Consider the following 23,665-nt stretch of genomic DNA (forward strand, 5'->3'; position numbering starts at 1 on the left):
TTATCATTCTTTGTACTCATTCACCTAGCTCTTAATTTGAGGGTCCTGTCTGTCGTTTGCATCCCATGCTACCAGGTAGTTGAATGGGGCAGGAAAATTATTCTCCTTTTTTGATACTGCATTGCTGACCAAGCAACTCACACAATGGCTTTGCACAGCCAAAGGCTAACACAGTTGATAAGGGAAGAATTCTGCCTTGTCTTAAGTTACATGGCTAGAGAATGAAGAGAGGAAAGAGATAAGGGAAGATCATTCTAATACATTGTTTCAACCCAGATCAAAGAAGAAAAAAGAAAAAGTATTGTTTCACATTCCAGTGTGCTGCAGACTGCCATTCAAGGCTACATTGCACATTGTAGAGCAAATGAACCAAGAAGCAGCAAAAACAAATTTTGGGTAGTATCCTCCTGTTCCAGTGTTTTGCCTGTTTTGAGATTTTGTGTTCTTTATTATGTGTAAATAGTATAGAGTCCATATAAATACAGAATGTTTCAAGGATAATAAAGTAGATAATCCAACATTTTTTCAAGGACAATAAAGTAAATTTCTACATCTACATTACATTCACCAATTAATATTTTTTAAAAGTTGCTTTCCTTGTCCACATATATACGCACACGTGTTTTCTCATTGCTGGATATTTAGAAAGCTAATTATATAAATCATAGTTCACCATTTTTCTTTTTTTAACAAGACACCCTCCTAAACAACTAATAAAAAAGTGGTGAAATTCAGAAAATTTAGTATTGATATTATATATAGATAAGATATTATACAATGTATATTATCTGACCTATAGTCCTTCCTCAAAATCACATTTAAGTCAGATGAATTTTAACATCCTATCTGGAACAGTTTATTTTTTAATACCATTGAGATTTTGATAAAGGTGTGGAAAAACTGGAATTCTTAAACACTGCTGGTATAAATATAAAATGGTACAACCACTTTGGAAAACTGTTAGTTTCATATAAAATGAAATGTTCACCTTTCTTCAACCTAGCAATTCATGACACAGCAGACACATGATAAAGTGTACACAAAAGGCATACAGAAATACACTTCATATATCCAACATCTGAATGGATAAACAAACTTCCATATTTACACTATGGAATATAACACATAAATAATACTAAAAGAATAAACTACCAATACTCACAGCAATAAAAATGAATTTGTAAAATAAAGTATCTCTATATAGCTCAGGCTTTTCTCAAACTTGGTATGTAGCCCAGACTTTCTTTGAAGCACAATCCCCCTCCCTCTGCCTCCAGAGTTCTGTGACTACAAGCATGCACCATCTTTTGCAAATTTTTACTTTATATGTATAACTGTATTGCCTGCACGTGTGTGATTGCTCCTGTATCATGCAATGCCTTGGAACTGGAGTTAAAGATGGTTATTAGCCACTATGTGTGTGCTGGGAAAACAAACCTGAGGCCTCTGCAAGAGTATCCAGTGTTCTTAACCTCTGAACCATCTCTCCAGCCCAAGCTTGAACCACCTTACCTACCTGATAACAAAGACTTTTTGTTTGTTTGGTTTTGTTCTTGCATTTGTTTGTTTGGTTTTGGTTTTGGTTTTTTTTTTTTTTTTTGAGACAGAGTCTCCCTGTATATACAGGCCTGGTCTTGAGTTTGTGATCCTCCTATCTCAGCATCCCAAGTGCTGAGGTTACAGGTGTGTACCTCTACACCCAAGATGAATCCATTTTTTAGCATATACTATGTACACAATATTAGGCTTCATTGTGATAGTTTTACATATTAAGATAAATGTTCTGAGATCCTACCCACTCCCTTATTTCCCTCTCTTATTCTTCCCCTCTCCCACTGGTCTTTTTTATCTTCCCAAATAGTTTCCCTTCTACTTTTATATCTATTTTTTAAATTCTAAATTCTGTATATGAGATAAAACATGCAATCTTCCTGAGTTTGTCTTATTTCATGTAACAAGGTAATCTTCAGTTTCATCAAGATGATTTTTTTGAGACAGGGTTCCCCAACTGCTCTGGAACACCCTATAGAGACCAGGGTGGCCCTGATCTCACAGAGATCTGTCTACATCTGCCTCCTGATCATTATACTCAATGACATATAACATGCTAGATACAAAAGAGCACATACCATATGGTTACATTTACCTAGAGTTCTTCAATAGATAAGTGCAATATAAAACCATAGAAAAAATAGTGTAGTTTCTGGGAGGGAACTGACTGATAAGAAGAACCCTTTCCACGATGATAGACATGTTCTGTTTTACACTTTTGTTTTGTTGTATTTATGGAAATATAATTTACATATAAATTAATTTTAAATTATATATACTAAATTCATAATGTTCTGTGATGCTGGGGGATCAAATCTAGGGCCTTATATATACTTGGCAAGTGCTCTTAGAGCTACATACCTCCAGGTACCCCATAATGTCCTTTGAAAGTGATGTTTATTTCTATTTTTTTTTTTTTGAGAATTGATGTAACATTATTGGACAAGTTTTTTAGAAAGTAGCCATGAAATGCCACCATGTGACCAAACATAGAACTAAGGCATACATTTAGTTAACAGTAGGGAGCATGGTAAGAAGGCAAGAGAGAAAGAGAGCCTCACAGCCAGGGCCCACGGAAGCCCCATAGCTACAGGAGGTTCTTCTTAGAAGTAAATTGAAAGGAAACAAAAGAGGAATTGAAAGAGCCATTAGTTGCTATATCAACTAAAGAGAAAGGAGAAATGGAATTATACTGTTTTCACCTTTATGACTTTTTAAAGTTCCACGTACTCTCTGGAAATGTTAAAACTGGAAATACGGAGGACAGAGATGAAGCTCTATATTTTAAATTTTGCCACAATCTAGAAATAATCATTTAAATATTTTAATATTTGTCCTTAATCTGTGGAGAAATGGGAAACATTGTAGTTGACTTTGTCTTATAATAGTATACCAGAAACATCTTTTTGTATCCATGATATTTTTTCTACACTATATTACATAATTCATAGCAATAAGACCTCAAATTCTGTGGCACATAGCTTAATTATATCAAAGTGTGAAAGTTTTCTTTGTTATCTCTTTGAAATAAAGAAACAGCATTAAAATCACGAATAATGTAAATATTCATAGTATCGAGCTATTGCTTTTAATATTACAAAGAAATGACAGCTATTCTATTTAACATCTATAGTAGTTGCTTCTTTTATGCAGTCGAGAAAGCTGGATATAATGATGATGATGATGATGATGATGATGATGATGATGGTGGTGGTGGTGGTGGTGGTGGTGACACTGCAATGGTGACTGATGATTTAACATGGTCTGAAGGCCTATTATGTGCCTGAATCTCAGTGTCATTTTATATTTGAATACAATTCATTCTATAGCTGAATGAACCAACCTGACCTCCTACTTCTAAGTAGAAAATCAAATACACAATAAACTTGGTCCAGATAATGGGCTTCCAGGTCTCCGATAATGATTATTTCAAAATCTCACCTTATGTGACCTGTGTTCCACCAGAGTCCACAGATTATTCCTGCAACACCAACCTTTGATGATGACAATGATGATAGCGAAGGTGACAGCAATGGAGAAGTGCAGAAGGAAATTTTTGTTTCATCTAAGAATCTTATGGCTGAGACACTATAAATGTTTTATTTTCTAAGAAAATAGACATCTTTCAAGAAAGAAGAAAATTTATTTATACAAACAATATATAAGATCCTAGGCCAAGGGAGAGGAGCCTACCTTGGTAGCTGGATTTATTTGGCTCCAAGGCTATCCATATACTTAAATCACTTTACATTTATTTTCTTGTTACAATTTTATTTTATTTTATTTTTTAACCAATAAATAACTTATGTTTTAATGATAAAACTAATTTGAAGAACAATTGCAATGCTTTTATAATGGTATTTTTTTTTAATTACTGCCAAGTGTGTTCTCTCCCTCCGTCACATGGGTCCCAGGAATTGATCAAACTCAGGATTTCAGTCTTAACAGCAAATACTTTTACTTGCTGAGTCATCTCAGGGAGCCCTAATTTGAATTTCTAAACCAAGGAATTTGAATTGTATTTTTACCTCAGCCCCTAGTCAATCGTTTAAGATGCCATATGGAGATTGACTCTGAGGTTAAGAGAGCTTAGTATTCTTGCAGAGTTCTGTTCCCACAACCCATATCAGGGAGCTCTCAACTAACTTTAACTCCAGTTCTGGGGGACTCTTGCCTCCAGTGGCACCCACACACATACACAGGAAAACAGACACATAATTAAAAAAATAATAATAAATCTTTAAAAAAGGTGATAGCTGGGTGTGGTGGTGCACACCTTTAATTGTGGATCTCTGTGAGTTCAAGGCCAGCCTGGTCTACACAGTGAGTTTCAGGACAGCTGGGGCTACAGGGAGACCCTGTGTCAAAAAGACCAAAAAAAAAAAGGTGATAGAAACATTTCTTCTAGGACAGATATGAAGATTATGACATAATTCTATTGCTTCCACCAGCACTAATGCCTTTAAAAGTACCTTTAGATAAGTTTTTTTTTGAAAGATTTCATTTTTAATTATTACCACAGGAATACCTGATGTGGGTGCTGGGAACCAAACTCCAGTCCTCTGGAAGAACAGTAGGTACTCTTAGCCACTGAGCTTTCTCTCCAAGCCTTTAAAAAGCATCTTAACATCAATTCAGTCTGACAACCTTTGGTCTTCAGCACAAGGACTGAGTCTGCAGTGCATGAGGTTGTTCAAACTAGAAGTGACACCTTTTATTCCCAAGATATAGGAGCAGAGGCCTTTGTAAGCTCCATTTACCTGGAGTCTCCTGTACTTCAGGGCCTGGGTTGACTCAGACATGAGATGCTTGCACTTGGCAGACAGCAAACTCATCAAGAACCACCAAAATAGGCCAGAGCATATCTCGGGCCATTTTGGTTATCTGGGCAAGGTGGCTGGGACAGGGGTGGACAAGGTCTGCTGGCTAACCTTATTTTTGCCAGTTAGTCTAGTGGCTACTTCATTGGACTCTGAAGGAGGAGTCAGCTTCTTCTGCTTCAACACCAAGTGGCCTGGTCAGACCCAGTGAGAAAACTGCTTGCTCAAAGGCTATACTAACCAGTATTTCCAATGAGGAAAATTTAGGACTTTATCTTGTCCCCTGCAAAGTAATTTCCAAAAGAGAATATTAATAGAGGGAAAGAACATGCTCTGGCCTGTGATAAGAACAGCCTTTCTCCTAGTAAGTCTAACAAGCTCATCCTTCATCCGTCAGCCCTGGAGGTACTGGTGCCTGACACAAGCTGGAGAACAACTAAAGGGCAGGCTCAATCCACAGATGGGTGCTCCCTGCCTGAGTACCCAGGGGACAGATTTAGCATTTCTAAAGAAACTGTTACTGTGAACCTAGCCTTCAGAAACTCACCTCAACTCAATCAGCATCCTGTTGGTTGCAACCCCGAAAAATCATTTATATTTGCAATTTTTTTTCTAATATGTTTGTTGCAAGAGGGGAATGCATACCTCAGCATATTGTTTAACGAGGAAAATTCCGTCTTATATCCTGTCACTTGGCTTTTTATTATGTATTAATTTATTATAGGAATCTTTTATGTTTTATGTATAGAACTGTTAACATTTTCTTTTAAAATTTATACTTATATTTGTTTAGCCCTTTTAATTGCTAAATTTCTGTAACCACACATATTTTGTTGTTTATTTTGTGGTCTTAATTTATATTGGAAAGCACATTGGGCATACAGGCTGTCCTCATGCTTCAATACTAATCATCTGGGGTGGCGGGGTTCATTAGTATAGCTATAAATCGTATTTACAGCCCATATTCAGAGTGCGTATCAAGTGGGTTACATATGCGTCTCAGAAGTCACCATTCTCAAGATGCTCCATGGAAGACTGTTATGGAGACAATGATCCAAGACTCAGTCTGCAATTCATTCTCTCTCCTTTATCCTTGGCAATTACTTATTATAAGTCTGGAGAAATAAAAAGACTTGTAGAAGATTTAGTGACACAATTTTGAAACACAGTGACTCTCCCTTGAGGAGAACACACCCACACTTGTGTTTCATTCTTTTCACTGAATAATTCTCTTAACTTCTGTCCTTACAATGTGCTTTATAAAAATCTTTAAAGAATCACCAACTCTACTTCAAAAACATGAATTTTGAAAAATCTACTAACTATTTAGTAATAATCTGACTCATTGACAATAACCATCCAACACCAGTGAAATGGGTTGATAAAAACCTATTTATTGAGAGCCCGGCAAGATGGCTCAGTGGATAAAGGCACTTGGCACCACGACTGGCAACCTGAGATTAATTTCCAGGACCCACAGAAGGAAAAGAGAAAACGGACTTGCACAAGTTATCCTCTGACTCATGGCACATGCATCTCACTCCATATATACAAATAAATGCAATGAAAAGTTCAGGAAAAAGTGACACGGAATAGGATGTTCTCTAAGGGAAACAGTAGATTAAGGAATTGAGCATGTCTAGTCTTTTAAATAGCATCCAAATATATCATTACTAATCATGTCTAATTAAGGAGAGCAGATCTACTTTTTATATCCTTTTTTATTATCTGAATTTTCTGTGTTGACCTAAAATCAAATAAATTCATTAGTAAAAATAAAAATATATTAATATTAAAAGAATTAAAATATGATTTATCAGTTAGATACCCAGAAGTATGTGGGGATATCAGAATAAAAAGGCAGCCTTTGTTCTACCTACCTTTTATATAATAGTCATTCTATTTTGAGTACATTTAACATGTTCATAGTGCTTTTGAAAGTTTCGGTTTTTTTCCACATTTCAGCAAATTGTAGAATAGAGGGGAGGGCGATGTTCCTTAAATACACACACATACACATCTTAGCTTTACAAAGCACTGAAACACTAAGGGCTGCTGCTCTTCAGAGGGATTTTCTTACAAAGTGAAGACAAAACTCTTACTTTTTGTTAGGAGAAGTTCCTCGGTGAGCTGAGGGTATAGTTCAGTCAGTAGAGTGCTTGCAAAAACCACTGGGTTTGATCCCTAGTGCCTCATAACCAGTAACGCTGATACAAACCTCCAGTTCTAGCACTTAGAAGGTGGAGACTAGAGGATCAAAAGTTCAAGACCACCTAAGCTACAACAGTAAGCTGGTGGCCAGCTTGGGATACATGGAGACCCTGTGTAAAAAAATAAGCAATAATTCTGACTATCACATATCTTGCATATCTTTCATTCAAACTGGTACTTTGCTCTATTCTCAAATAAGCTTATCAGATCATGTTGGAAAAACTAACAATAAGGAGCCCTACCACTAAAAACAGAGGGATTATGTTTGTTAAATACCCTGCAATATATACTCATACAGCAGTTTCATTTAAAAAAAACTGTGTTTATTGCGCACATGTGCATCATATGTGTGCAGGAAGAAGAGGGCATCAGATACCCTGAAACTGGAGCTGCAGGGGGTTGGGAGCCACCATGAGTACTGAGAACTCCAAGAACAGGGAGGACTCTTAATCACCGAGCCATCTCCCCAGTCCAGCATAGAGCAGTTTTAGTTATGTGTGACTATGAAGCAGAGGCTTGCAATATTGGTAAAGCAGGACATGCTAGCTCATGCCTGTAATCACAACACTTCAGCAGCAAGACTTCCCTGAGTTCCAAGCCAGCCTAGTCTACACAGTAATTTCCAGGCTAGCCTGGGCTAGAGAATAAGACCCTGCCTCAACCCAAAGAAAAAAGCTGGGTAAAGTGGCACCACCTGTACTCAAACACTGGGGGAGGGAGTGACAACAGTGGGAGTTCAATCCACTGGAGACCCCAGGAAATTCAATGGGATTTGGATATCTAAGACCCCCAGTGCATCAGCAGTGGTGGGAACCAGCAGCGAGCACAGAATCCAGCAGAAGCATCCCTAGCTGGCAGGCATGGAAGGTTCCAGGGAAGAAAAGGATATTATTACTCAGTAGTAAATGGAAGCCCCCACCTCTGCTTCCTGGACTTGTTCCTGAACACAGGTTGAGTCAGGTCCTGTCCTCCCTTAAATAACTGATCGTATATTATGTTCCACAAAGCAGGTAAATATTTTCCCCATGAAAAGACCAAGTCTTAAGCAAGAACAACTGTAATGATTGCCAGTTTTATTCCTCTGGAGAAAAGATCCAGAGGTAATTCCAGGTTTACATTTCTCTTTTATAGATCTTTCATCAAGCGTTTAGTGCCTTTATTGCCCCTACAAGCTAGTTACAAATTAATTTTAATTAGCTCTTATTTATTAAAAAATCCGCAGTTCTTTATGAGACACGTGTTCATTAAAAAATACACATAAGCAAAAAGGCAAAATAAAAGCACACCACACAAAAATAAGCACTGTTAAGTTTTTAAGATGCACATGAGCCCCCGTATGCATGTGCACACACACGTGTGCACACACACACACACACAGGAATTTCTTCCTACATATGTGAGCTGATACTAAATATGCTGCTTTGCAATTTGCTATGTTTTATTGTGTAATAGGGAATGAACATATTTCCATGCATAAGTGTGAAATTTTCCAACTGAAAAACAAACGTGGAAAATGGGTCAAAATCCAAAATCCAATGAGATGCTGGTAACAATGAAACTACCTAAAACAAAACATCGCCAGGTAATTAAAAGTGAAATAAAGGTCAAAGATACATCAGAAAATGCTAACAGAAAGAAAGCAGCAGCCAGATTTCAATATCAGAGGAAAAAACCAAAAAGGTTTCAAGGCCTAAAGCACACAGGGTAAGGACGGCTGCGCGAATGTCTTTGCTTCCAATGCATCATCACAAACTTGTTTCTTACTCTTCTTATCTCTTCCCTAAGCCTTTCCAACTCATCTACTCCTCTTATCACTTCTTCAGGGTTCAAATGCCTGATGGGAGTGTCCTCTTTCAGCTCCTGGACAGGTTGAGCAGGCCCTGCTCTAAGGCTTCTTCCTTCGGCTTCCTCCCTTACACTCTCTCCTGCAGCTTGAGGCTCTCCCGCCTGCTGTGGAGTATCTTCAGAAGAAGAATGGCCTTCATCAGCCTTTGGTGTGTTCTGAGGTTTTCCTTCATTTTCTTCACAGGAGTTTTGCATGTTGAGCGTTTTTTATTTCTTTTTTGAATGAATTATTCCTAGAAAACAAGGAAATAAAATCGACTACGTGCCAGGCGAATGGACAAGCTCTTATGTACCCAAAGCGACTGACTTTCCTGATTCAGGTCCCTAAGTGTCAAAAAGTTTTCCAACTAGGCAAGGATAGAGCCTCAGGCTTAGCGCTCCTGACTCCACCCCTTCCTCCACCTCTCTGCCCTCCCCCGCGCTCTCCAACTCCATCTTCTCTCCTCTTGTCCCGCTCCAGCCCACCATTTTCCCAGCAGGCCCTGCTACAAACCTCTCCTAGCACTGAAATGGGAGCGGCGAGCTTGGAAGCAATTAACCCTTCCCTCACTGCAGGTCTCTTACACTCCCGCCCTTTTTGGGATTTTCCACTCCATCCCATCCTCAGCCACTCACCTGGAAGGGTCCTGTTAGTGATCTCCATTCTCTCTTCTAAATCTCTTTAGCCTCTGTCCTTCCTTCCTTCCCCCCACTTCCTCCGCAGGCTAAGCAGCCGGCTTGCAATGCTTAATCCGCATGGGAAGAGCCGGTGGCGCCCCTGGGATGTTCTTTGGTGTCTTCCGCACTTCTATCCCCACCCAAAGGGACTGGAAGCAATTGCACCCTTGCACTGACCTGTAGGTATCGGAAGATTTTCCTCTTTTTTTTTTCACCTCGATTTGTGTCTCGTCCCAAAGTCCTGCAGAAACACAGGAGTGCTTGGTAAGCATGCCAGTACCTGGATCAAGAGGTCTGTTTTATGATTATAGGCCTTGCTAGCACAAAGTTTTTTTCCAGGTCCCGATCTTGCCCTCCTTTTGTGGCAACCCCGCCCTCCCCTGGATCCCGCGTCTCCCGTCAAGTGAGCAAGGTAGGAGGCAAGTTCTTCACACAGTTATGGTTTCTGTTTCTGTTTCTCTCCCCGCCCCCCAAGTCGGTTAGCTACTCCATTCCCCGTCTGCCCCAATCCCATACCAAACAGCCCAAAATTTCCCGCACAAAATAGTTTAGGTGAAGCCTAGGATAAGGAAAATAGTATAGGCTCCGCCAGTGTTCTGCCCTCTGCCTCCTCCACACCGCAGTCCCCGAGCCAGCGCCCACTGTTAAACTACCTGAAAGGATTCAGACCACTCTTGGTCTCCAGGCGAACGGAGCTGCTACTGAAGAACTGGGCCTGGACTATAAGGACTTCTGCACACGTCGACTGCTGGTCACGTGAAGGTCGCGTCATCAATGAGCTCCAGCCCTCTATTACTCCTCCCATTAACATTACAGCCCGCCCCCTACATTCCCTTCACTTGAGACTGTAAATCTTTTTCCCTATTTGCCAACCAGAGACAATAAAACTGCTATCGTCATCGCATAGTATCTATTCACCTTTCTCGGATTACCAGGGAAGATCAGCCTTTTAGGGTAAATCGACCAATTCTCCTAATTTTGAGATTTATCGCTTTTTCTTCTGCGCCCGATACTCCCTTCCCTTCCCCCAAGACTCTACAGTCCACCATTTCTCCGTGAATCTTATCCATCATTAAAATGGGGGAAGGTGGTAGATGCAGGGGCGGGGGGGGAGATGCTGTATAAGAATGTAAGGGAGAGAGTGTTGAACTTTACCAGCCCTCCTAAGTAGTTTTCACTTGTGTTCGCTTTTAAACATACGTTGTATATTTTTAAATGACATTTCAAAAAGAAGGGATATCTCATAAGCAGTATTTAGCACTGAATGTGGAGAACAAAATAACTTGCTTAAATCCATTTTATGATTTCAAAAAGAATTCTAATGCCTACGACTGAAATGGCAGTGTTTACAGCACACTAACATGTTGGAATTTTAAAATCTTACTAAAATAGCGTCTTTTGAAAACTGGCTCTGTAAAAAAGAGAGCCCGTTTTGCCCTGACAGTTTTATTTAAGTAATCCACAATACACTTCTCTCTCAGGTTGAGCTCAAGTTTAGTTATTATTAGATGCCTGAACTTTTAATTGATGGTTGCTGACACCTTCCACTTGTGTTTCATATAAAGGCTTCAGACAGACCTCCTGTCCCTGTCCTTTGAAGAATCCAGTGTCTTTCTTAGGCAGATGAATCCACAGAAAAGCCTGCTTTCCACTGAGTGAAATTGTTTGGAACTCAAAGACATATGTTTATTGGTAAATAGCTTGTTTTTGATAAACGAATATTTGTCGCGGAAAAGCCCTCATGATAAAGCAGAGAGAGTTCTCTGCATATAACCGTTGATTGTGAGGCTTATTAATCACTGGCGTTTTCTTCATTTATTTGTTCATTCATTTATTCATTTGTTTCTGGCACTCTTGAACTACTCTGATATCATTCAGTGTGCTCCATTAAAATAAGAGCTCTCAACATGCACACTTGTTATGATCAGAAGGCAGAGAGAATATTACTGTAGTAAAACACAGTAGTATTTTAAAGAAGAAACTAATCTCCCTCCAGCCTCAGAGTCCACTAGCACCTGCAGATGTGGTAGAGTCTGGAATGGCATTCTACTTGGTGTCCCCAGCTAGAGGGTCAGCAGAAAGAGGATGGGGTGTGACTTGAGAGTGTCTCTTGGCTAGATGTATCTGTCCACAATAGATTCCACCAGGAAGATCTTCAAAATAAATATCTTCTTTGGCTTACTGTTTAACAATTTATAATTAAGCACAAAGAATTCATTCTACAGTTGAAAGATAAGTTTTATTATTTGAGGAGAGTGTTTAGCATAATTATATTTACTTATCACCAAAAAATGTTTCCACTTTTTGTGATGTTATCATTTTTAAAAGTATATTATTAACAGCAAAACTGAGCTTATTTGTATACAATTTTATGAATTTTAATCAATGCATAGATTTTTTTAAACATCACTACAATCAGAACAGAATTCATTTTCCCCATGAAATACCACTTTCCCTAACTTTTAGCAACCCCTGTTCCCCGTTTACAGTAGCTTTGTCTTTTTCTGGAATATTCTATAAATGTTGTCTTATAGTATGCAACATCTTGAGACTGATTTCTTTCACTCAGCACAATACAGTCATTGTGCAAAATATGAAAGAAAAATAACAGTTCTGAAACAAAGTGGTTTATTCTGAGGCAACAGCAAAGACCTTATCTGGGAAATACAAACATAAGCTAACAGCATGAGCTTCTCAAGGACACAGTTTCCCCTGGAAAGGGATTACTCAACATTTTATGATCTCAAGAAGAAAGTAGGTGGGGTCATTAGGTAGACAAACTACGAAAAGGTGGGGGACTCCCCCACTCAAGGATTCGTGGTTTGCTTTCATCCTAGTCTCAAGATTTAAATGTAGAGAAAAGCTCTGGAGCCCAATACACATTGCAAGATTCTATCCAGCAGTCACACAAAAATACTAAACCAGGTAGAGAATGTGATGCTGATTAGCTGCCAAATTAGACTATTTATCACAATATGCCTTAGTCTTTTAAGACATAATATTTTATCTTTCCATAAGGTCAAGACATAATTAATGAAATTTAAACATTCTTAAAGCTCAAATATAGGCTCTTTAAAGAAACTTCATTTGGTAATTCTCTGAATTTTCCATTCAACTTGTTTTAGATATTGATACTTCATTCTTCTCTGTCCAGGCAGCAGTATTCTGCTACTTGGAGAGTCCACAGTATATCCATTCATCCACTGAAGGGTGTTTGAGTTACTCCAGTGCTGCACTTCTATGAAGAAAGCTGCTCTGAACTGTTCAGGAACTGCCTCCCCACAGCACATTCCTCATTTCCTCCAATCTACCTCACATGTTACCATCAAACTTCATTCTTCCTTGCTTTGGGCTCTCAGTTTCCTGCTCAGAGGCCCTTGAGGGCAGACAAGCTACAAAGTAAATCCTCCACTCTTAATTAGACATTAAACATACATCTTCTGAAGGTTCCCTCAATACTCCTTATCAACCTAGCCAAGCACTTCTCTGCCCCATGGACTGTGTCCCAAGTACATCTCATTTTTCCCTCTCATTGTTTTTAATGGCCATTTTCTTCCTAGAAACTCCCCTCTTTTGTCTCCTAGATCATGGTCCTATACTCTTAGAGCGTCAAAGCTACCTCAGCCGGAAGTGATCTTTTCTTCGTCATTGATGGCCTGATGGCTGTAAGGTCTGTACTCCTTGTGTGACCTTTAGCTAAGGTTGACTTATACCCTTCTCTCTCTCTCTCTCTCTCTCTCTCTCTCTCTCTCTCTCTCTGTGCGTGTGTGTGTGTGTGTGTTGGGTGACTTTCTAATCAGACAAATGTGCATATGTGGATTGGGGATGGGGATCCAATTCTCTTGGTTCTATAGTGATTCTTGTAATACTAACTACAATGTCTCTCACAGATTCCATCATTTCTAAAAGAATCTGTGAGGCCTGGGGGCCTGGTATGTAGCTCAATGATAGAGTTCTTGCCTAGGATGAACTGTGTCCTATAAGTCCTCAGGTTGATCCCCAGCATGAGCAGAGAGAGAGAGAGAGAGAGAGAGAGAGAGAGAGAGAGAGAGAGATTCCAATTGTCTCATAGACAACCCTTTCTGCTCCCAGAAAAATTGCAGTGGAAGTTTTGTTGTCCTCTTCTCTGCCAGTTCTGCTTAAAGGAAGTCACAGCCATAATGCCATTTTAATGATGTTATTGGAGGAGATTAATCTTGTTTTCCTAAATGCCCACAAGAGATAATCCAACCAGTTTACTAGTGCACACCTGACAGAGTTGATCCAGGCCATACTGGGCATCTGAGTTAATTAGTAACCTCTTTTGTGCACAAATCTGCACTGGAGATACTTCTAAATCTTAAAGTCCTCAGGTTATGTGAGGGGAGGAGGAGGGTGTATTTTAGCATTCAGACATATCCAGAAAGCTCTTATGCATGACCATGGTGTCCAGAAGAGCACTTTCCTTTCTGAGTCACTTCTATAGTCTTGCATTCTGGCACTCTATATGCAGCAAGTCCTCTTGAGTATTTCTTCATTGTTGTTAAGTGAATACAATGTGATATTGCAATATGCATGTGCATTGTGTAATGACCCAATCAGGGTAAGTAGCATTCCCATTACTTCAAATATTTATCATTTCTTTTTGGTAAGAATGTTGAAAATCTGCATATATATAATTTATTGTTTATATATATATAATTTATTGTTAACTACAGTCACTTTGGGAAACATTAGAATTTATACCTCCTATCCACTTGTAAGTTTGTATCTGCTGAGCATCCTCTCCATCTTCCTTCCCCCATCATTGCATTTTCAAGGCTCATTCCTTAGAATAACATGAACTGGACATTCCTCTTTATTATTTCCCTAGCATGTTCTGTATGGCTTATAAACATCCCATTTAGCATGGTAAAACCTATCCCAGATCCAAAGCTTTAACTACATAGTCTGTCCTCAAGCAGTCTTCATGTCAAATGATTTTCTCCTTCATAGCGGAGGTATATGCAGTCTTAGCAAAATTCAAGATAGCTCACCCATGTTTTGGTGCAAGAGGTACACACAAATCTTGGGTGACTTCCACTTCAATTGTTTCTACTTTAGCCTCACATTCCTTGACATAATATATTCTGAAAGTGTGGCATGGATATGTTTTGTAAATTTTGTAAACTATTCAGAATAGCCATTAGCCACAAGTTGAATGACCCTAACTTGAAGCACTACATTTTGAATGTATATTTTCAATTTTTATTTATTTTTTTATGTGCATGAGTGTTATAACTGCATGTATGTAAATGCACCCGTGTCATGCAGTACCCGTGGAGGACAGAAGAGGACATGGGATTCCCTAGAACTGGAGTTACAGAAGACTGTTAGCTGCCATGTGGGTTCTGAGATTTGAACATGGCTCTTCTGTAAGAACAACCAGGGCTCATAACCACTGAGCCATCTCTCCAGCCCCTAGATTTTATATTTTCTTCCACTCATCTCTTCATCTTCTGCTCACTGACTAAACACACACCAGAATGCTTCACACTTTGTAAATGATCATAGCAAAGAATGTCCAGTTGTGTAGAGCATAATAGTCTGAAGACCTGTGTCATGGCTGCAGTCATTTCAAATTCCCATGAGCTGGACTACTTAGACTTTAATATGCGCTAGTATGGTCAGGGTCCACAAGGGGATAGGGGGAGGTTGGAGAGATGGCTCAGAATCTAAGACCACTTGTTGGTCTTACCGAGGAACAGGTTCAATTCCTAGTACACACATTAACTCAGAATCCCATCCCTGCAACTCTGGTTTCAAGGGCTCTGACCCCATCTTCTGGCATTTACAGGCACTGAACAAACACATGGTGCTCTGACATACATGCAGGCAAAACACTGTTGCACATACAATAAAAATAAAATTTGTTCACTTTGGCAAGATTCTTGAAATGGCTTTTTTCTAAAGGCTTAATAGTCATGTCTATTATAGAATATCTTGCAGTGTTGAAGGAAGCAGGCCAAATCTGTACTTTGCCTTGGTCCTGGTAACTTTTTCCTGTGGTAGAAGCGCACCGTTATGGAGAGGAGTGCAATTGCTAAGATCAAGTATTAATAAAATTGAGTTTATTTTGCAAAGAAGCTTCACTGACATCTTGCTTCTGTTACTTCCCACACTGTGTTGTGGGGACCTAAAGGCCCCACCTTGCATAGGTCCAAAAGGAAGTTACTGGGGGCGCAGCCTGGCTTGCTTTGAAAGTCTGAAGAATACTTCCGCACTGCTGAGGAGTGCATGATCAGCGCGTGGCCATCCTTAAGATACACCCTGGGCGGGGGGAGGGGGGGGAGTTCCAGGTGCCTTTATAAGCTTTGTAACACCTGCAATAAATGAGTCCCTGCCTGACTAGACTCCCCGTTGCGTCTGAGTGTCCCCTGGTAATGGGGGCGGTGTGGACTGGCGAAGGGCATGCTTACTCATCCCCAATCATCACCTCCCCTGGGGTCGCTGGTTCAAACCCCCCGGCACTGTGTGATTTTTTTTTTTTTGACCCTGTATGTACTCATCTTAACTTCTTCAGCCTGTTTGCTTGGCTTAATACTTCGTATCCCTCACTAATTGAGGAGTGCCTAAAATATATTTGATTCAACTTTGTAATTGCTCCAAATGTGAAATTTAAAAAATGATGCCATGCATATATATACATATATATGTATATATGTATATATATATGAATTCAACTAGTTTATTAAATAGTTCCGTTTTTCTGATAATAAAGAGAAAGATTTTGCTCTTTCTCATAATTAATGTTAACTGGAATGACTTTGGTTTTTCTAGTAATCAATGTCAGTGATGATCTGTCAAATTTCCCCTTTCCTACTGAATGATGAATACTTTAGTTACATCTTATTTTGTTTCCCCAGTCACTTTCACTCAGTGACTTACTTTAATATATATACTAAAATTTTTGTTCGTCAATTTCACTTTTAAATAGCAGTACAAAGAGTTTCCATATGCCCACACCACACCTAGCTTTTATTAAAACTAAGAAGTTAAAACTTGTGCAATTCTGTTAAATAAGACTATTTGGCTCTCCCTAATCTCTCACTAATCTCCTTTTTTTTGCTTCAAGGTTCAAACTTGGATACAACGTTGTATTTATTTTCCAAGTCTGTTCAGTCATCTCTACTCCCAGTCTGTCTTTGGTTTTCATGACCTTGGCATATTTTAAGACAGAACTATTTTGTAGAATATGCCAGCATTTAGATTCTATAGTATTTTTTCTTCCTTTCTTTTTCTTTCTTTTTTTTTTCTTTTTGAAGCAGTGTCTCCCTTGTAGCCCCAGCTGTCCTGGAACTCACTATGTAGACCAGGCTGGCCTTGAACTCACAGAGATCCACCTGCCTCTGCCTCCCAAGTGCTGGGACTACAGGTGTGCACCACCACGCCCAGCTCAATAGTATTTTTCTTAAGGATAATGAAGTGGCCGAGTGGTTAAGGCAATAAATTCTATAGTATTTTTCTCAAGATTACATTGGCGTTTTTGATTTGGAAGAAGAGCATCAAAGAGGTGAAGTATGATTTCCACCAAAAGGTTGTGATATGATATAGACCCAGCATCAACTTAGATTAGGTTTAGGTTATCTGATGGATTTTTGTCTCTTATAAAGTTACTGTTTATTTCCTTTTCATATTGCTTTTTAAGCAAATTTCTTTTTTTGTACACTACAGTGAAGATTGAACCTAAGGCCACCATATGCTAGACAAGTGCTTGTACACTGAGCTACATATCTGGAACAAAGCGAGTTGTCTGTGTGTCTATCCCACCCTGGAAGGAAGAGTATTATTAATTTGTAAATATATGTTTAAAAACAACCACAGTAGTCACTAAGTATTTAGGGACAGATAATTTGAAGCTACACAAATATCCTGTAGAGTTTGCCTGCAACAATTACTGCTATGGTATCTTGAAGATAGAATTTTAATATCCCGCATGGTTCTATATTTAACATTGCAAATTAGTCTGCAAGGAAGATTTTTCCTTTCTCCCTTACTCCATTTATTTATTAAGGGAGTTATTTGTTTTTATCAGTATGATTCAAGGACTTTTAACTCTGGGCTATATTCCAATAGTGTGATTGTGGTTATTGTTGTTGTTGCTCAAATTGTTCCAGCCTTGCTTATTGAAAGCCCTGACATGTTGACATACTCCCTTTTTCTGCTTCCTTCTTTCTAGTGCTGCTAGTTGTTTCAGGTTAATCTCGTATTTTCTTTATTCCAATCCTGTTATCAGCTATTTCTCCAGCGAATCTGGGTTACTTTTATTTTTAAAATTATTTTATTTTACTTTATGTATTTATTTACTTATTTATTTATTGTGTGTGTGTGCGTGTGTGTGCGTGTGTGTGTGTGTGTGTGTGTGTGTGTGTGTGTGCCATGACTCCCTTGTGGAAATCAGAGGACAACTTCTCACTGCACCATATGGGTTCTGGGGATTGAACTCAGGCTTCCAGGCTTGGCAGCAGGCACCTTTACCTACTGAGCCATCTTGCTCACTCCTTTGTTACTTTCATTGAACAATAACATTGACTGCTTAAGATCTGTGTCCTGGAGGCTGGAGAGATGACTCAATGTTTAAGAGCACTGACTACACTTGCAGAGGACCTGGGTTCAATTCTTTCGTTTGCAGAACCTAGATTTAAAAAATAACTTATCAACAAGCATACAACATTCGTGTATAGTTCTGTTTTGATCTTTACATTTGTCACTCCAAATAGGAAGAAATAGAAATGTTCAATAAATATTTAGGAAAAAATTTCGGCATCCTTAGCCATGTGGGAAAAGGAAAGTAAAACTGTTTTAAAGAGTACATCTCACCCCAGTAAGAATGACTATCAAGTAAACAAATTACAATGAATTCTAGTGAGGATATGGGGAAGGGAGACCTCTTATAAACTGCTATTGGGAATGGAAACTGATGCAGCTACTGTAACACTCAGTATGGAAGTTACTCAAAATAGTAAAGCTAGAACTACCATGTAACTTACGTACACCACTTTGGGTATATACCCAAAGGATTCCAAATCTTACTACAAATATACTTGCACATCCATGTTTATTGCTGCACTATCCAGAAAAGCTAAGCAATGAAACCAATACCTTAGATGCCCATCAGCAGATGAATGGACAAAATGTGGTAGATATATACAATGGAAATTTATTCACCCATAAAAATTGAAAACACGACATTTTCAGGAAAATGAATAGAATTGAAAATTATAGTGAGTGGAATTAGCTACACTCAGAAAGACAAATGCTGCATGTTTTCTTTCATTTGCAGAACCTAGATTTAATGTTTTGTGTGGGAGGGGGTACAGTTAGAGAGCATGAGAGGGGAAGAAGAGATATTAAAGGAGAGAGAGAGTAAGAATACATGTGACATGAAAACAGAAAGGGAGCTATTGTGAGAAGGACATAACCAGCAACTGAGGGACAGGGTGACAGTACAGGGCAATGTGGAGTCTAAGAAATTATGCATGAAGATAAAGAGGTGGCTCAATGGTTAAGAGCACTTGCTGCTCTTAGAGAGGACTGGGGTTTGGCTCCTAGCACCCACATGGTACCTAACAACCATCCATAATTCTAGATCTAGGGGATCAGTTGCCTTCTTTTGGCCTCTGTGGGCACTGCACACATGTGAAGCATCCATATTCATGTAGGCAAAACTCATACATAAAATGCAAAAAAAAACTTAAATTGCTCTCTGAGATAAATTTCTTTCAATCTGGAGAGCTTTCTTATAGTACTTCTTTTAAAATGAAAATGTAAACAATACATTATTTTGCTATTTTGCTTTGTATTTATCTGGGAGTATCTTTATTTGGCTTTTGGTTTTGAAGACAGCTTTGGTGACTATAAAGTTTTGTTGGTAGGTTTTATATTTGAGCACTTTGAATGTGTCAGCCTTCTTTTTCTGGCATTTATTGTTTTGGTGATAAGTTAATGAAAACCTTCTAGAGGTTTTCTTCTAAGTTATGAATCCTTCCTCTGCTGTTACTTTCAACATTTCCCCCCGTCCTTGGTTTCATTATTTTTATTAGATGCCTCTGCAGTTTTTTTTTACATTTATTTTAGTTAAGTTTATTGAAATTTCTGAGTTTTTCTCCAGCAAATTTTGGAAGTTTCTGGATAGTATCTCTAAATTTCTTTCTGCTCTTTCCTTTCTTTTTGGTATTATGTACATGTTGATACAAGTAATGGTGTCCCATATTCATTTGAATTTTGTTTTTTTTTTCTTTTAGTATTTTTTTCTTCAAATTGCATAAGCTCTTTCAGTCCAAATATTCACTAATATTTGCTTGTACTAACTTAAATCTTTTGCTGAACTCCTGTTGAATCTTTTTCATTTCAATGTGCTTATTTTCCAGAATTTCTGTTTGGTTCTTTTTATAACATCTATATATTTATTGTTTTGTACTTGCTGTGACATTGTCATAATACTTGCCTTTACTATTTTAATCACGGGGTTTAAAACATGAGACATTTTGAAACTGTAGTGATGGCTCGGTGCTTAAGAGCACTGGCCACTCTTGCAGATGACCCAGGTTCAATTTCTAGTACCCATCCATCTATAACTCCAGTTCCAGGGGATCTGACACCATTTTTCTGGCTTCTGTGGGCATTGCATGACATGGGTACACCTACATACATGCAGGCAATACATTCATACACATAAAATAAAAATAATAAATTTGAAAGAGACATCTTGTGGCTACTTTAATGACTTTGTTAAATTAATGTCTGCTCCATTTCACAGACAGTTTCTCTTGTCTGCTGGTTTCCCAATATATGGGTTATATTGTCCTATTTCTTTGTATTTTATTTAAAAGATTTCATTTTATTTATTATTTTTTTTATTTTTATGTGTGTGAGTGTATTGCCTGCATAGTGTAAGTACACCCATGTCCTACAATGCCCACAGAGGCCAGAAGAGGGCGTTGAATCACCTGGAACTGGAGTTAAGGATGGTTATAGCTGCCATGTGGGTGCTGGGAATCGAACCTGGGTACTCTGCAAGAGCAGCCAGTGCTCCTAACTGCTGAGCTATCTCTCCAGTCCCTGTCTTTTATTTAAAACAGAAAATTTTAAACAATTATTCTCTCCAAGGCTCATTATTATTAAATTTTTAGTTGTTTAGTTCTTCACAATGATATATATTTCCCCTATACCCTTGCTGTATGGAACCTCTTGTGTTGCTCCTCACAAGGAGCTCTGAGTTTAGCTGCAGTCAGTTTGTGTTTTTGTGACCCTGCCTTTGACCCTCTCATGTTGTGAAAACACTAGGCTGCTACAAGCCACTAATTGCAGGATAATTGGTTTATATTTCAACATTGCAGTTGGGCATGGAGTATTCCACAGATTTTCAAATTCATGTAATTAATTTGTCAGTTTTGAGATTTGTTTTGGCCCCAAGAAGATTCTGCTTAGTTGTGTCTTTCTGTGGTTCTCACTGATAAATTAGGTGCCCTAACATTTAGCTTTTATCTCTCACAAATCTACGGACTTCCTCTTAACTGCTCTTCAACACAACCTCCATTTTTTTAATAGAGTCTATAGCCTTCAAGTTCATACTCTAAGAGAACATCAGTTGACTTGGAAAGAGATTTGGAGTTCTCTGTAGAACCTGCCTCTCTCCCAGCAAAATGTCTGATCTAAAAATCTGGATCTGGGGATGGATGCAGTGGCATAGCTGTCTATGATACTCCTGCTTTAGGATCTGAGCACTGAACTGAAGAGGGGATTGCCTTCATCTTTTCTCAGTTTCCTTCTCCCAGACATCTGGGGGCCACATTATTTTCACCTATCTGTGCTAGAACTAAATCACTTTTCACATAGTAGTAGCTAGGTGGTCATAAGGAGCCCCCACTTTTCATTTGCACCCATTCAGAACTTAACCTCTGCAATAGTTCAAGGTAAGCTGACAGATCTCTGTCTTTTGCAATGATACTATGGTCTTTAATAGTGAAGTGGTGCAGTGGCAATCAGTAGCCTTAGTTGAACACTGCTAGAGTGTTCACTTCATGCTGAGCTGGGAAGGAGAAGGGAAAAAGAGAATATTGATTACAATGCCACAGACTCCAATTGTTCCCACTAAGTTTTAATAAGTACTTTTTTTCTGTGTGCGTGTGTGTGTGTGTGTGTGTGTGTGTGTGTGTGTGGTGTATGCACATTCACATGTGTGTAGATGAACATGTATATACCTGGTTTTAGAGGCCTCAAGGTGACAACAATAGACTTCCTCCATTGCTCTCTTTTTTGAGGCAAGATTTCTCAGTGAATGTAGCTCTCACTAACTGCAGGTACTCTAGTTAGCCAGCTTGCTGCAGGGATCCCCTATCCCAGCCTTAGGAGTGCTGAGATTATAAGTGCCTGTCACACCTGCCTGGCTTTTTAGAGTTGAACAAAACAGCCACAAGAAGCAGTTGTGAAAGTCACTCTATCTACCTTGGTCAATTCTATAAGGGTCTGGTTTGGTATTTTCGTGGTGACTATAGTTCTGTGTTGGCCTGGTGCAGTACGTCCGGTGCTCAAATCAACCCCAGGCTCTAAAGTCTAAGAGACTGTAGGCAAAGGAAACTTGCTTGTAATTGCTTGTAGTTTTATAACTCAAGAAACAAAGGCTGTCACCTCCCATCTGAACACTCACAGGACCTGCAGACATAATTTAAAATTTTGGAGCCAGCTCAGTCAAGCTGTATATTGCTGTGAAAAAGACTCTGAAGGCATTTGGTGGCAGAAGTAATGCTTTAAGACTATTTTCTTTAAGAGGAAATAGTAAAGCTTTTCCAAAATCCTGAATAACTGATTGGATAATAAAGTAAAAATCAAGTTCAAATCCCTTAATTTAGGGAAGAAAACTAAAGATTCTTAAGTTAGAGCAAAATAAACTTGGATTTCAACCTATGCTCCTTCACTTAACAGTATATGACTGTGTAAATCATTTGTCCTGTTTGAGTAGATTCTTTTTAAAACATTTTGTTTATTATTTTTATTTTATTGTATGTGTATGAGTGTATTGTGTCCATGTATGTAAGTGTACCCGAGTCATGCAGTGCTCACATAGGCCAGAAGATTCCCCGTAGGCATTGGATCCCCTGGAACTGGAGTTATGGACAGTTGTCAGCCACCATATTGGTGCTGGAAACTGAACCCAGGTCCTCTGCAAGAGCAGCCAGTGCTCTTAACCATTCAGCCACCTCTCTAACCCCTGAGTACTGTTTCTGTAGGCATTTTCACAGTAGTTTTGATTTCGTCAGTTGTGGTGAGACTCTTGACTCAGCCAACAAGAAATGGAAACTAGATTGCAGGGTGAAGGTACCAAGTCCTCTAAATTGTCCCTAAATTTTTCTATCCTGCCACATAAGGACTCTTAGCATCTGCTACAGTAACATAATCTAAATCCCCAAGGCATTACAGGGAACAGAGCTTACAAATCTTGAAAAAGTTTGAGGAATAAAATTCTGTTATATCAAGTCATCAAGAGTTTGGGGTTGTTAGCTACTCTAGTATAAACTTATCTTTAACCAGCAAGCACAGAAATGATCCTCAAACTTCAGCAGCTGTCACCAAGGTACTTACCAAAAATGATATTGTATGTGATTTAGCTATCTTGAGGGGGGTAGGGTATGCAATATATAGAAGGAATTATGTAGTGTAATAATTTTTATGTGTCCTCCAAAGGCTCATGAATTAAAGGCATGGTTGCCAGGGCGTAGGACTATTGAGAGGTGGGGGAAACTTTGAAAGGTAGAGCCTAGTGGGAAGAAGTTAGGTCAGTGGGAGACTCCCCTTGAAGAGGACATTGGGATTCCAGCCTTTTTCTCAATGATTTTTGTCTATCATGAATTGATCAGCTTCTGTGTGAAGAATTCTACCTATAAGGAACAGTACTGCTACAGGCCCAGAGGCAACAGAGTCATGTACCCAAATGAACGTTTTTTTTTTTGTTTTTTTTTTTGTCTTTTTGAAGCCGGGTCTCCCTGTAGCCCCAGCTGTCCTGGAACTCACTATGTAGACCAGGATGGCCTTGAACTCACAGAGATCCACCTGCCTCTGGCTCC

At 38.9% G+C, this 23,665-nt stretch overlaps 2 protein-coding genes across 4 annotated transcripts in view; one reads left to right on the top strand and one right to left on the bottom strand.

Moving 5' to 3' along the window:
- Positions 1-8,135: 8,135 nt before the first annotated feature.
- On the bottom strand, positions 8,136-10,357 carry Tceal8 (transcription elongation factor A like 8). 2 transcript variants are annotated; one of them, XM_008832277.3, is made up of 3 exons: positions 10,238-10,357; positions 9,762-9,825; positions 8,136-9,160 (listed from the first exon to the last, which is right to left on the bottom strand). In XM_008832277.3, the coding sequence occupies exon 3, from the start codon at positions 9,120-9,122 to the stop codon at positions 8,766-8,768; it is 357 nt and encodes a 118-aa protein (XP_008830499.1). In that variant the 5' UTR covers positions 9,123-9,160; positions 9,762-9,825; positions 10,238-10,357; the 3' UTR covers positions 8,136-8,765. The 2 variants fall into 2 exon arrangements, with proteins under 2 accessions (XP_008830499.1, XP_029419019.1); XM_029563159.1 differs by lacking the exons at positions 9,762-9,825; positions 10,238-10,357 and adding an exon at positions 9,543-9,735.
- The window catches only part of Tceal7 (transcription elongation factor A like 7), a 74,454-nt gene continuing 60,545 nt past the window's right edge, over positions 9,757-23,665 (top strand). Inside the window, exons 1-2 of one of the 2 annotated variants that reach the window (XM_008832249.2) lie at positions 9,757-9,848; positions 9,924-9,996. The gene's annotated coding sequence lies outside the window, so the exon portion shown is untranslated. Of the gene's footprint in view, positions 9,849-9,923; positions 9,997-10,407; positions 10,539-13,168; positions 13,255-23,665 lie in introns of those variants that run through there. The other variant, XM_008832247.2, reaches the window with a different exon arrangement.

Source organism: Nannospalax galili, unplaced genomic scaffold (assembly GCF_000622305.1).
Source record: "Nannospalax galili isolate Female #2095 unplaced genomic scaffold, S.galili_v1.0 scaffold671, whole genome shotgun sequence".
Taxonomy (NCBI): domain Eukaryota; kingdom Metazoa; phylum Chordata; class Mammalia; order Rodentia; family Spalacidae; genus Nannospalax; species Nannospalax galili.